General features: G+C 37.5%; 1 protein-coding gene across 1 annotated transcript in view; it reads left to right on the forward strand.

The window, feature by feature from the left end:
• LOC122800112 overlaps positions 1-13258 on the forward strand; it is a 300532-nt gene that overhangs the window by 176667 nt on the left and 110607 nt on the right. Inside the window, exon 4 of the mRNA XM_044069633.1 lies at positions 4302-4385. Coding sequence (XP_043925568.1) covers positions 4302-4385 — 84 coding nt within the window. The remainder of the gene's footprint in view (positions 1-4301; positions 4386-13258) is intronic.

Consider the following 13258-nt stretch of genomic DNA (forward strand, 5'->3'; position numbering starts at 1 on the left):
AATTAGTGGAACAGAAAATATAGATTGTAGCAGTAAATAGTTTAATATGTCGGTCCAGCAGTATTTGAACTACTACCAGTTTGGGTCATCATCATCATTATGGGTCAAATCGCTTTTTGCTATTAGAGTGTGAGGTAGACTAGTGTAATTTCTGATGAATAACAGTACCACCTCCTTCTTTTCTACGTGGTCTGCTGTAAAAAAAAAATAGTATAGGTGGACATAAAAAATGTGGGACATGGAAGGAGACTTTTAGCCAGGGTTAAGATATTTCTATCAATTTAACAGGATATTGATCAGACCAGAGATCAAGTTGGAGGGTGGAGCATTTGTTATTAATAAAGCCAATCTTTACAGTATATTCTAAGAGAATTTGATGCCTAGAAGGCAACTCCCATTACAAGAGCAAATAAGATGTCTAAACTAGAAAATGCCATAGAAATAATCCGGGTCTATATTATATCATCGAACGCTTAAAAAAGCGAACGCTGATTGATCGACCTAATTTAAGCGAAAGCTTACAATCTCAAACTGTCAGATCAGCGATTTTTTTCACAGGGAAAAAAATCGCTGATCCAAAACACATACACACAACACAAGCACACCAAACAAACAGAAATCCACACACATACAACTAAATTCTGATACCTAACCCTACACTAAACTATGCACACACCACTAACTACCCACTTACCTTAACCCAAACCCTAACCCTAAGGTCCGTCACTATCGCACACTCACCTCACCCGCTCCCTAACCCTAACTCACTTAAATCCACCCTAACCCTCATGTCCACTCAATCGCACACACACCTAACCCGAGCCCTAACCCTAACTCACCTAAATCACCCTAACACTTACATCCACACAATTGCACACTTACCTGAATCCGACCGGTAACTTTCCACCATAACACTGAAAATACCGAAGCAACAGAAACGGACAACCAAATTCTTTCCCTAGGAAAAAACTTGAGTTTCTGCTGCTTCGATAGTTTGCAGTTTCACAAAAATAAGTTCGATCAATCAGCATTCGCTTTTTTAAGCGTTTGAGGATATAATATAGACCCAAATAATCCTTACTTAGTACATGCTGGTGTATGTGCAGAAACTTTGATGGCTCCTGCTTCTTAAGAAAAGTTATGAGAAGGACCCCCATCTAGCTCATTATGAAAGAATAAAAAACAGGTACTTGGCATTTACCTGGCATGGACCTGATGATACAAGGTAAGCTGTTATGGCAAGTAGCACAAGCCAAAAAACTCAACATGGAAGTGTAAGAGCTTTTTAATAGGAAGTAAAACTCCCTGAAAAACCTCTAGCCCCCTGTAGGAAAAAGAAAAAGATATGGAGATGAGGTGATGGTGTGCATTATCTCATTTATGATAGCTATTCCAGTTTACTTGATGAAGACCTTCTTGAAAATATTTTAGTAGGGCTATCACGATTTTATAGTTTAATAAAAGTTGTTTGGTTGGGTTAGAAGAGTAGTTCATAGGTTTCTGAAGTATTCTACCTTAGCGAAGTTTATATTATTTTTGGGTAGTGTATTTTAAATCCTGGTAGCTAGTATATTTTCCATGAAGATGTGCTTGCTCAGAACCAAGGAGTAGCTGGTCTTTGCAATCTGCTGCCAGTGGACACTACCCCCCCTCTGTTCAGCTTGTTCAGGACAAGCCGACATGTGTCCTTGATGCACTCTTTGTGATTTTGAGAACCCATAGCATCCATCCTTGGCTGTTCTGGAATGTAGTAAGAAGAGGGATAGCTGTTCTATTATATGGTCATAACCTTTTCCTCCATCATGCACCCCCCCCCCCCCTCTCTGGTGGTGCTCACCATTTTTTTTTTTAAGCAGCCAGCTCTCCTTCTCTTTGTGAGGCCTCCAGAATGGCACATAGTGCACGGGGTGTAACCTTGCCAGAACCCAGTAGAGTGTCAACATTACAATTTTGCTTTTGGTACCTGTTCCCCTGATGGTAGAGTATACAAAGGTTCCATAGGTGGTAGTTTGTTCAGAGGGAGATTCGTTTCATTTCCTTTTAGTAAAATCCATGTTAGTTCTATATTATAGCGGTCCTTTTTCTGGGGGTAAGAAAGTTTTTTCCACTTTCTCTGGTACTGTAAGTTGAAAAAAAAATTGTACGTAGGGAAACAAGGATGCAAGTAGCTTGCTTCCATTTGTTTTACTAGTTAAAAGTCATCATTTCCCACTGTTGGCATTATTTATCTAATGTTTTATGTTGTGATGCTGTACCTTTAATGACATTTCCTGTGTATCTGAGTATAAACCCAGATATTTTGCCTGCAGCTGCCAATACCCTCTCACTACAATCCTTGTTGTCAAGTCCTGGTGTAATTAACACCTCCAAATCCTTTCCCTACTCAGTTGCCATCATGTAACAGTTCCCATAGCTGATTTCCACATAGGGTGCTCCCGTGCACCCAGTGTAGTACTCTGCATTTGTCTACATTGAACCTCATCTTACTGCTTCCTGCCTAATTGGGCATCCTTTCCAAATCCTTCCCTTTGTCCTTCAGTGCTGCATCTAACTACGGATCATCAATGAAAACAGTGATCCTTTCCTATGTTATCTCCTCAGATATGCCTAAGATGAACATGATGAAGCACATCAAATCCAGGAATGATTACTTCTTCTTCCAGCTTTTCCTGGTTAGGGATTGCCACAGTGGATCACCTGTCCGCTCATGACTGGCAGTGGAGTTTTACAGTGTCGAGTTGCCAACCCGGCACCCAACCTCCCACAGAAGGCACACACACATATGCACTCACACCTAGGGTCAATTTTAGTGTGCCCAATCCACCTACAGCATGTCTTTGGGATGTGGGAGGAAACCGGAACACCTGGAGGAAACTCATGTGACCACAGGGAGGACATGCAGACTCTGCACAGAAGGCACCCCAGTCAAGGATCGAACCAGAGAACCTCTTGCTGTGAGGTGGCAATGCTAACTGCTGCACCACCGCGGCCGCCCTAATTCCAGGAATGATTACTGCAGTGCTCCAGTTTGTTAAATTCCATATCCCTGACATCATCTTTTCCCCCAGCAAAGCCCTCTTTGTCCTGTCCTCGAAATATGCACCAGTCCATTTGCTCAGCCTTCATCCTACCCAAGCCATGTAGTTTATTCTGGAAGCCATCTCTACAAGACTGAGTTAAATACCTTGATGAAGTCTAGGTAGGCCATGTCTACTAGTCCTCCCCTATCAATCTCTACTGTGTCTCAGTTATAAAACTGAATCAGGTCTGACTAACAGTACCTTCTTTCCATGAAGTCATGCTGGTTGTTGTCCTGGAGAGTGCTATTCTCTAGGAAAGCAACCAGACTTTTTCTCAGTATTCTGTCCATACATTTCCTGCCACTGATGTTAAGCTAACAGGTCAGTTTCCTCTCCTTGTACAAGGAAACAGCCATTCTAGTTGTCCTATCCTAAATCATTTATGCAGTTGTGAAAGTTCTGTAGAAGATCTCCATCACAGAATCTGCAAGCATATTGACCAAATTACTGAGGACCCTAAAAGTAGTTTATCTGGTCCCTGCATCTTATCCTGTCTTAGAGAAGCCAGTTCCCTCTTGGACTTCTCCCTATCTATCATGGCATTTGTAGCAATGAAGATGTACTTACAAAGGTAAGAATATAATAGACTAAAAGGAAGCTGAAGCAGTAAAAGGCTAAAAATACTAGATTTTGAGCACTGCTGGGCTGATGAGGTCAATAAAAAGGTCAAAACATGATAGTCCACAGCTAGTGGAGGGCTTTACTGGCCTGGATGCAACCATAAAGTGTTAAAAAGTGTAAAACTCTTGGACATTCAGAAGCCATGTAGCTGAAACACTTGATGTCCTTAAGGGATCATTTGCATATATCCCATGGGCCTCCATTACAGGAAGTTTACTGTATCACACAGCAAAAATTCTAGCATGCCTGGGTTTTTCTTGCAGATTTTACTAAAGCATTTGTCTCTGTGACCTTTTTACCCTTTGGTTTGGAAAGCTACAGTGAAGTCGACTAGGGGAATGAAGGGATAAACAGAAGGAATTGATACAGATAAGTTGTGGAGAGGGGCTAGAGTAAACATGAAAGGGAAAGTATTTGAGGCAGTGGAGTGAAAGGCAAGAGTTATATTCATGATTTTTTTGATGGGAAGATGGAACAGTCACCAGAACTCCTGCAGAAACAAAAAAAGACTGTAAACTGCAGTTGAAAACGAAGGTCAGTAAATAATGATGTGTGCGCAACCATGTCCTTCACTGAAGCCGTGTCATTTTCTCTCCACAGATCCAGTCAGTGCGGGAAATTGAAGCATCAGATAATAAGTATTTATTTGAAATCGTTATGAAAAATGGAAAGAAAAAAATGCTGGTAAATATAAAATGTACTACAGTACCGCATGGTTACTCATAGGACCATCAACCTGTACTCTAGGAAATACAGTTGTCGGGCATAAACTATCTTATGTTTCTCACTGGTGAATTATTGTTTGCCATGATTTTGTATCTTTAACATTTTATGTATAAAAATTAGATAAGTGGTTTAATGTTTCCTGCTAACACTGCTCTTTTTTCTTTGACAACTGATTAATAATACTACTACACTGAATTAAACGTAATGTATAGAAAAGTGAAGTAGGCATACTCTGTATTGTTTCATACCTTATTTTCTTTTCTTTATTTATTGTATTTATTGATTGATTGATTTTTTTACAGAGGTATTGGGCTGATCCATAAGAGACCCATTTCAACCACAGTCTATGCAACTGAGTATAAAATAAAGCAGTGAAACAATATTCATATAGCAGCACAAAAAAGATAAAAAAATGAAATAAAATTTGTATGCGCAGTACAGTAATCATATAGTACTTAAAGAGCAAAAAGCTTAATAGAGTAGCATGCAGTAATTTAAACATGAGGAAGTGGTTCATACATAGGTTATATGGATGGGACAGTTATTTGGAAAGTCATTTTTCTAAAGATCTTTTTAATCACCTGTATTGAATATCAATTTGTGACATAGGCAAACTTACATTTATATAAAAGAAATCAAGCCATGTTCATAATTACAAACATATATTTTTCTGTACAATATAATGAATCCAACATTATATAAATCGGTCAGTTCCTGCCTTCCCTTAAACCTCATTCCTCCTTTGAAACATTTTTCTGCATGTATTGCTCCCACAATTTCCATTTTATTATGGAATTTTATTATGGGATTTGCTCCTACCCTTTTCTAAAGATCCCACTTTCAGTTCTTTTATCTATGTCACAATATGCACTTATTCAAATATAGTTGGTTTAGTCACTGATTTCCATTTTCTAGTAATGGCCTTTTTTGGCAGCCACCAGAATTAAACTTAACAATGCCTTATTATGTCTAGACAGTTCAGATCCTGTAGCCCAACTAAAAAAATAATTTCCTTAGTTATGTCCATTTGCTCACCAGTTATTTCTGACAGAGCACTATGTAGTGAATTGTTAAAATCTGCCAACTCTTTACATTTCCAAAACACATGCCCCCAGTTACCTGTTTCTTCCCCACCACACCTCCAACATTTGCCATCTACCTGAGTAAAAAATTATTTGAAGTCTGCTTAGGATATAAAATATCAATTCATATACCTGCAAGCAAACATCATATATCTTCTAGACTTTGTTGCATATTTGGAAAACATACATATATCCTCCAATTGTTTCTTTTTGAATTGCTTATCCAATTTCTCTACCCAATATTTTCTAACCTCCGATTGATTCCAATAGTTATCACGCAATATTTTTTGTGCCATACTAATATCCTTTTTTAACAGCAGCTATGTTCTAGATTCAACTAAAAGCTCCACCAGAGCTGATCTTTCACTTAGGATTCCCTTATACTTTTCTCTTTGCCTATACTCTGATATCAATCCTTGATAGGAAAGCTAATCACTGGCCTGCAGTCCAAATGTCTTCTTGGTCTCTTCCCATTCTATTACCTTTTCCTCAATAATTATTTGTTCCCAATACATTTGCTCCATTGCCATTTTCCTGCAGTAAATTCAAGCCCCCTCTTGCCTATTCTCTGTACCCCTAATTGCAGTCATCCCTATCAGAAGAACCTCCTTTCTCCATTCCATTGCTGACTCAGTTCTTAAAATATTTTCTTCCACTTTATGAATATAATATTCTGTATGACTGTTGTTATTCAGATCTATTTGAAAAGACTGAATGGCCACAACATTGAATCCCATTCTATCGAGACCAGAGAGTCAAAGAATACAATTGTCGAAAGCCAACTTGTTGGGATCTCAACTCAACAAATCTCAGTAGTTGGCCAACAGCACAGACATCTGTGCATAATTTAGTATGAATACAGATTATTATAACAGCATATTATATATACCAAAAGAGGTATTATTTCCCTTCCATCTGCGCAAAATTAAGTATGTCTGTAGTACAGTATTGTCATGTTAAACACTATGTGAAATATGCATAGGAGGTACATCCATATAAATTAATGCAACATATAATATGCTAATTCTGAGCCTTTGGCCAACTATGGCAATTTGATGAGGTGAGAATCAATCAAGCCAGGTTTTGACAATTGCATTCTTCGATGCTCTGGTCTTGACAGACTAGGATTCAATGCTATGGCCATCCAATCTTTCAAAGAGATCCTGTTATTCTTCTTAAGGATCTGTATCCAAAATCCCATTCTTATTTCTTGAATATCCCCCTACTTCACCATCAATATCCCTTTCCACTTTGAATTGTAGCTATCTGCTTGTGTTATGTATAGGATCCTTAACTGTGGAGCTCTAAAACATCCTTTCAGATCAGGTAATCCTAAACCCCCCTTGTTCTATTGGAAGGATTAATTTATCCCACTTGACTCCTGCCCTCTTCCCCATTCAGATAAAATCATTTAACTCATTATTAATTACTATGACAAACTTCTCCACTGGTTGTTAAAATATGCCTGACCTGTGTATAAAACATTTTAACTGCATTTATCTTGCTATCCATACCCATAGAAAAGACCATCTAGTTTCACAGTTTTTGTATTACCTTTTCTTTATTCTCTTCCCATATACCCTTGGCTGCCATAACAGAATCCTTTTAAACTATACTCTTAGTTCATATTCTCATGCCTCCATAAATATGAGTATTACATAGTTTACAGCTATAACCTTTATTTTATCTTCATTAATTTTATATCCCCACAAAAAAACTGAAAGTCTCAGAATGCTTCACAACACTGATATGCCCTTTTCTGGTTTTATCAGGTACAAAATATCATTTGCAAATTGACATCTTTTCTTGATTACCATATGAATTACATCCTTGAATTTCTGAGTCCCTTATTTTCTTTGACAATTATTCTAACTAAAATGCAAATAAAGGGGAAAGAGAACACCCTTGCCTGGTTCCAGTTTTTAGACACAACTTATCAGAGAAGAATCCTCCCACTTTGAATTTTGCCTCTGATCCCTCATATAGCCTCCTAATTAACATCATGATTGTTTCAGGGAATGCAACTGCTTCTTCCACTGTCCTACTCAAAAAACCCTAGCTTACTCTGTCATATGCTTTCTCTGCGTCAGGGCTTACCAACAATAAATATTATTGTTCTGTTAATGTTGGCAAATGTTTACCTCCCATCCACAAAACCATATCTATCAATTTTGGCAACACCTTTGCCATTGTTTTAGTCATTATAGATATAAACACTTTACAATTATGGTTTAAAATTGAAATGGGCCTTTATGATGATGGATCTGATGGGTCTTTACCATTTTTAGGTATTACAACCACCAGAGCTTTCTTCTAGGATGTTGGTGCTTCTACTCCTTTTAAAATACTGTTAAACAAAACATCCTACATCTTTATCACTCTCTTCCCTCCTAGCTTCCAAACTTCTACCACAATATCATCTATTTCTGTATAATTTATTGCAGATTGGTTATACATCACTGTTTTATCTCCTATCTTAATTGTTAATTATTAAGCCTCATTTGCCTCTAACTTTTGCATATTTCAGTCTTCCATAAATATTTCCATTCTTGCTTTTTATTGATTTCCATGTTTCCAACCTTTATACATTTTTCACAAAATTTCTGAAATACCTCTAATACCTTTACAGAATCTCTGGTTATTTGTCTTGTTACAGGCTCCCTATGTTTGGCAATAAACCTTTCTACTTTCTGTTGCATAAGTTGTTATGCTAAAAATTTTTGTACTCTAAAGTTATCAAAAACCAGTTAACAGCAATCTTTTTAAACTCATGCATATTATCCAAATGCTTCCTTATTTTCTCTTTAGCACTGTGGAGTTGTGCCTTTTCTTGTTGTGTGAGATTCCCCTTATTCTGCAATACTTTAATGCTAGTCAGACTATCTAAATAATTCTTGTTACTTAACCTTATATCTTTTTCTTTTATTTCTACCCTATTTTTAAATTCTACTTTCAGTTTATCCCACTCACTAGCTATAAATTCTGCAGAACTTTCTGTTTTCTCTAATAACTCCTGAATAATTTCCACTACTCATTCCTTAAATTCCTTTCTTTTTAACAGATAGGTGGTGAAGCACCAATGACTCAGTTTTTACTTCTTTACCCTTCATTTTATCTTAGTTATTATTGGTGCATGAGCTAAAATAGTTTTTGAATGTTTGTCAAAGCTCTTAATTAAATGCACCTGTTACAGTGAAATATAATTTCTGTCTATTCTAGCCCAGTTCCTTGGGAATAACATGTAAATTCTCTCTCTGAGTTCCTACTACTGAATTCATGTCTTCCATACCATGTTGCTGTTTGTCTTCCTGTTCATATAGATCTCCAAACTCCAAACACCTTTTCATTTCTAAGGTACTCCTGATTTTTCTAGTCAACTCCTGTGCTTTTTTTCTCTTTCTGTCAAGCATTTTCCTTTGGAATATTGGAAAATGTTGCACTGGCATAGTCTATGATCCTTTTATCAAAAGAATGAGAAACAAAGTCCCCTTCTGCATGAGAATTTCTGTAAAGGGTTCTTGATAGCAAAGGAAGTGGGAAGATGGGAGGGAGGTAGGTCTATATAATAGGAAGGAGAAATATCTTATGAAAGGAGAGAATGAATTAGTTGACTGAGAGATGGAAATACTAAGTTGGAGTTGGAGGAGTAAAGTGAGATGCATGTTCTGTGGAACAGAGTGTGGACCTGGGTTTGGTGCTTTTATGGGTATTGTTTGTGTGGAAAGTTGTTAGGGGGTATTGCTAATTATTCATTTGTTACCTAAAGGGTTGCACAGTTACCATACAGACTTTTGTGGACTCGGCCAAGGAGTAACAAGTTGGTATGCTCTCTTATGAAGAGGCATTTGGTCCTTTGATGGTTGTACAGTAGTTTGTTTCTATGTGAAGAAAGCATAAACTGGAAAATTTTGTTTGCAGAGATTTGTAGGGCTTTCAGAGTATGCTATTAGAGGTAAGGCTTATTCAATTTGTGGTTCTAGGACATTTTTCAGATAGCTTTTCTTCCCTCTGGGGTGAGGGTTTATGAGACTGTGAGATTGGAAGCAGCCATAGAGGGTGTAATTGATTGATTTTGGCCTTTGTGTTGTTTACAGAATATCCTAAATCTCTTCCTTGTCAGAAACACATTAATTGAAAGAGTAAAGAAGTAGTACATGTTGATAAATGCCTTACTTGTGAGGTGCTTTATGTAGGAAAAACAGAGAGGTTTGGAAAGAAGGATATATGAACACAGCTATAGTATGACTAAAAATACTTAACTAATGCCTTGTACAAGCATCAACCTTTTTGCAAGCTTTTTAAAAATTAACCTTTTTGCAAGCTTTTTAAAAAGTTTTTATTATTTATATTAGAGATGGTGGAAAGATACCCAAGAGGTAGATGGTGGCAAAATAAAATAGTTTGTAAAAACTATTACAGCAGATTAGGCTAAATGCAGCTTTTCTACAAGGTCTGACTGAAAGTATAATGTTTCTTTTTAGCTTTAAGAAGTATATTAACTATCATAGTAACAAATTTGTAAATATTTTAATATTTTTGTTTTGTGTTGTTAATAATCAGATTACTCAACTTTATCATTATTGTTTATTATGATTTTTGTATTGTCACATAATTTATGTGACTGAAGTGTCAATTGATGTTTTAACATTTTTAAAGTGGAGTATTTGCATAAAAATGTGTGTTCTGATGAAGTCCATATTTGGTGGATGAAAACAGTTAATAAACACTTTTTATTTTATTATTTGCTGTGGTGGACTGTCAGTATTTGATTTTTTCTTAGTTAACTGGTTCACTGACTTCTGTGTGATTGTTAGATTGGAAATATTATTTAAAACGTGTTCAATTAGGTGTGAAAAGTATGAGTGAGGGATAGGAAGGGAGTGATAGCATTTTGCTTACCTATTGTGCAAATCCAATGAACATAAATAAATAAATAAATAAATAAATAAACACATAAATACATTTATTTATTTATTTATTTTTGTAGGATTTAAAGCAAGTTGTTTTTTTGGGGGGACAGTCAAAGGCTGCAACTTATTAAGGCTGTTCTGAAGATTGCACAGAATAGTTTTGTAGTTATGACAAAGTAATATAGATTATATCATCAGCATACAGGAAATGGCATAGAGGAAAATTATTGTAAGGTAATTCCCATTATAGTCTTAAGAAAGCTGATGTGAGCAGTCTTAAAGTGGTTTAAAGTCCCAGAAACATTGATATATACAAAGATCCAGTTATACAAAGGGGTTCCCAGTGGGAGTGTTTGTGTGTATCAGGTTTTAGCTCACAGCAAAAACATCAGAGGAGACAGATCAGTAAAACTGCTGTATGCAGATGATGTGGCAGTGCAGGCAGACTCTGGGCAGGATCTTTAGCAAATGGTATAGAACTGTAATGTAGAACTGAAGGCATATGGGATAAAACTGAGTACAGACAAGACAGTGGTCATGGCAACAAAAGAAGGAAAATGGAGATAAAAGGGAAAATAGTGGAACAGATGATCAGCTTCAAGTGTTTGGGAGGTGTAGTTGTGGAGAAGAGAAATTTGAATGAAGAGGTCAAAGTTAGAATCAAAGGTACTGCAGCCAGCTGACACAAAGTGTCAGGTGTTGTGTGTGGTAGAATACCAAAGAAGCTGACAAGTAAGTGTACAAAACAGTGGTTAGACCAGTACTTCTGTTCTGCCTTCACAAAAAACCTGGGCAATTATTTACTTATTGATTTATTTTACATGTGTTTACTGGGAAAGTCCGACTGGACACAGGTTCCTTTTCAGTGGAGGCCTAGGGAGAAAAGCGCCTAATACAGTATATAACTTTTCCATCTGGCACTTTTGTTTACATAAGACACTTTGAAATACACAGTAACAGTACAGAGTAGCATGATAGCCTTTAGCAGTGTAAAAGCCAGATACATTTACATACAGTATTTAATTTCCGACTTATAGCAGTTTATATATGTTCTACATTATGAATAATTACTTATTTAGTATACCATGCTAATTAACAGGATCTCAAAGCTAAGTTAATATAAAAGGTGGGTGAGAGGTAAATGAAAGTAGAAGAGAGAAGGGAAGGGGTACATTAGTGGGGGAAGTAAAGTTAAAAGGTGGGTGAGAGGTAAATGAAAGTAGAAGAGAGAAGGGAAGGGGTACATTAGTGGGGGAAGTAAAGTTAAAAGGTGGGTGAGAGGTAAATGAAAGTAGAAGAGAGAAGGGATGGGGTACATTAGTGGGGGAAGTAAAGTTAAAAGGTGGGTGAGAGGTAAATGAAAGTAGAAGAGAGAAGGGAAGGGGTACATTAGTGGGGGAAGTAAAGTTAAAAGGTGGGTGAGAGGTAAATGAAAGTAGAAGAGAGAAGGGATGGGGTACATTAGTGGGGGAAGTAAAGTTAAAAGGTGGGTGAGAGGTAAATGAAAGTAGAAGAGAGAAGGGAAGGGGTACATTAGTGGGGGAAGTAAAGTTAAAAGGTGGGTGAGAGGTAAATGAAAGTAGAAGAGAGAAGGGAAGGGGTACATTAGTGGGGGAAGTAAAGTTAAAAGGTGGGTGAGAGGTAAATGAAAGTAGAAGAAGAAAGGGAAGGGGTACATTAGTGGGGGAAGTAAAGTTAAAAGGTGGGTGAGAGGTAAATGAAAGTAGAAGAGAGAAGGGAAGGGGTACATTAGTGGGGGAAGTAAAGTTAAAAGGTGGGTGAGAGGAAAAGGAAAGTAGAGGAGAGAGGGGAAGGGGTCCACTAGTGGGGGAAGTAAAGTTAAAAGGTGGGTGAGAGGTAAATGAAAGTAGAAGAGAGAAGGAAGGGGTACATTAGTGGGGAAGAAAAGTAAAAAGGTGGGTGAGAGGTAAATGAAAGTAGAAGAGAGAAGGGAAGGGGTACATTAGTGGGGGAAGTAAAGTTAAAAGGTGGGTGAGAGGTAAATGAAAGTAGAAGAGAGAAGGGAAGGGGTACATTAGTGGGGGAAGTAAAGTTAAAAGGGTGGGTTAGAGGAAAATGAAAGTAGAAGACAGAAGGGAAGGGGTACATTAGTGGGGGAAGTAAAGTTAAAAGGTGGGTGAGAGGTAAATGAAAGTAGAAGACAGAAGGGAAGGGGTACATTAGTGGGGGAAGTAAAGTTAAAAGGTGGGTGAGAGGTAAATGAAAGTAGAAGAGAGAAGGGAAGGGGTACATTAGTGGGGGAAGTAAAGTTAAAAGGTGGGTGAGAGGTAAATGAAAGTAGAAGAGAGAAGGGAAGGGGTACATTAGTGGGGGAAGTAAAGTTAAAAGGTGGGTGAGAGGTAAATGAAAGTAGAAGAGAGAAGGGAAGGGGTACATTAGTGGGGGAAGGAATGTGCTGAGAGAGCGTGAGTTAGTAGAGAGCAGTCAGCAGTACAGAGATTAATCAGGGTTGTCACAATTACTGAACCAGGTTGCAGTAGATGGATTTTAAGGCTAAGGATGTAATATAAGTTGGCATAGGAAGGTGGGATGTGGGGTTAATAAAAGTAGGACAGAGAAGGGAAGATGTACATTAGTGGGAGTAGCAAAGTGCTGGGAGAAAGGGAAGTGGTAATAGAACAGTAGGAAGTAAAACAGATTAATCACGGTTGTCACAGTTACAGAGCCATGATTGCTGTAAGTGGGATGTTAATGCCTTTTTGAAGGAGGCAATGGAAATTGTGGCTGAGATGTTGGGGGGAATGTTGTTCCAATGTTTGGCAATAGTTTTGCTATAGAGGGATATACCTGTGGAATTACTGGCTTTGGTCACATCTAA

The sequence above is a fragment of the Protopterus annectens genome, chromosome 4.part0 (assembly GCF_019279795.1).
Source record: "Protopterus annectens isolate FY-2018-M chromosome 4.part0, PAN1.0, whole genome shotgun sequence".
In the NCBI taxonomy this organism is placed as follows: domain Eukaryota; kingdom Metazoa; phylum Chordata; order Ceratodontiformes; family Protopteridae; genus Protopterus; species Protopterus annectens.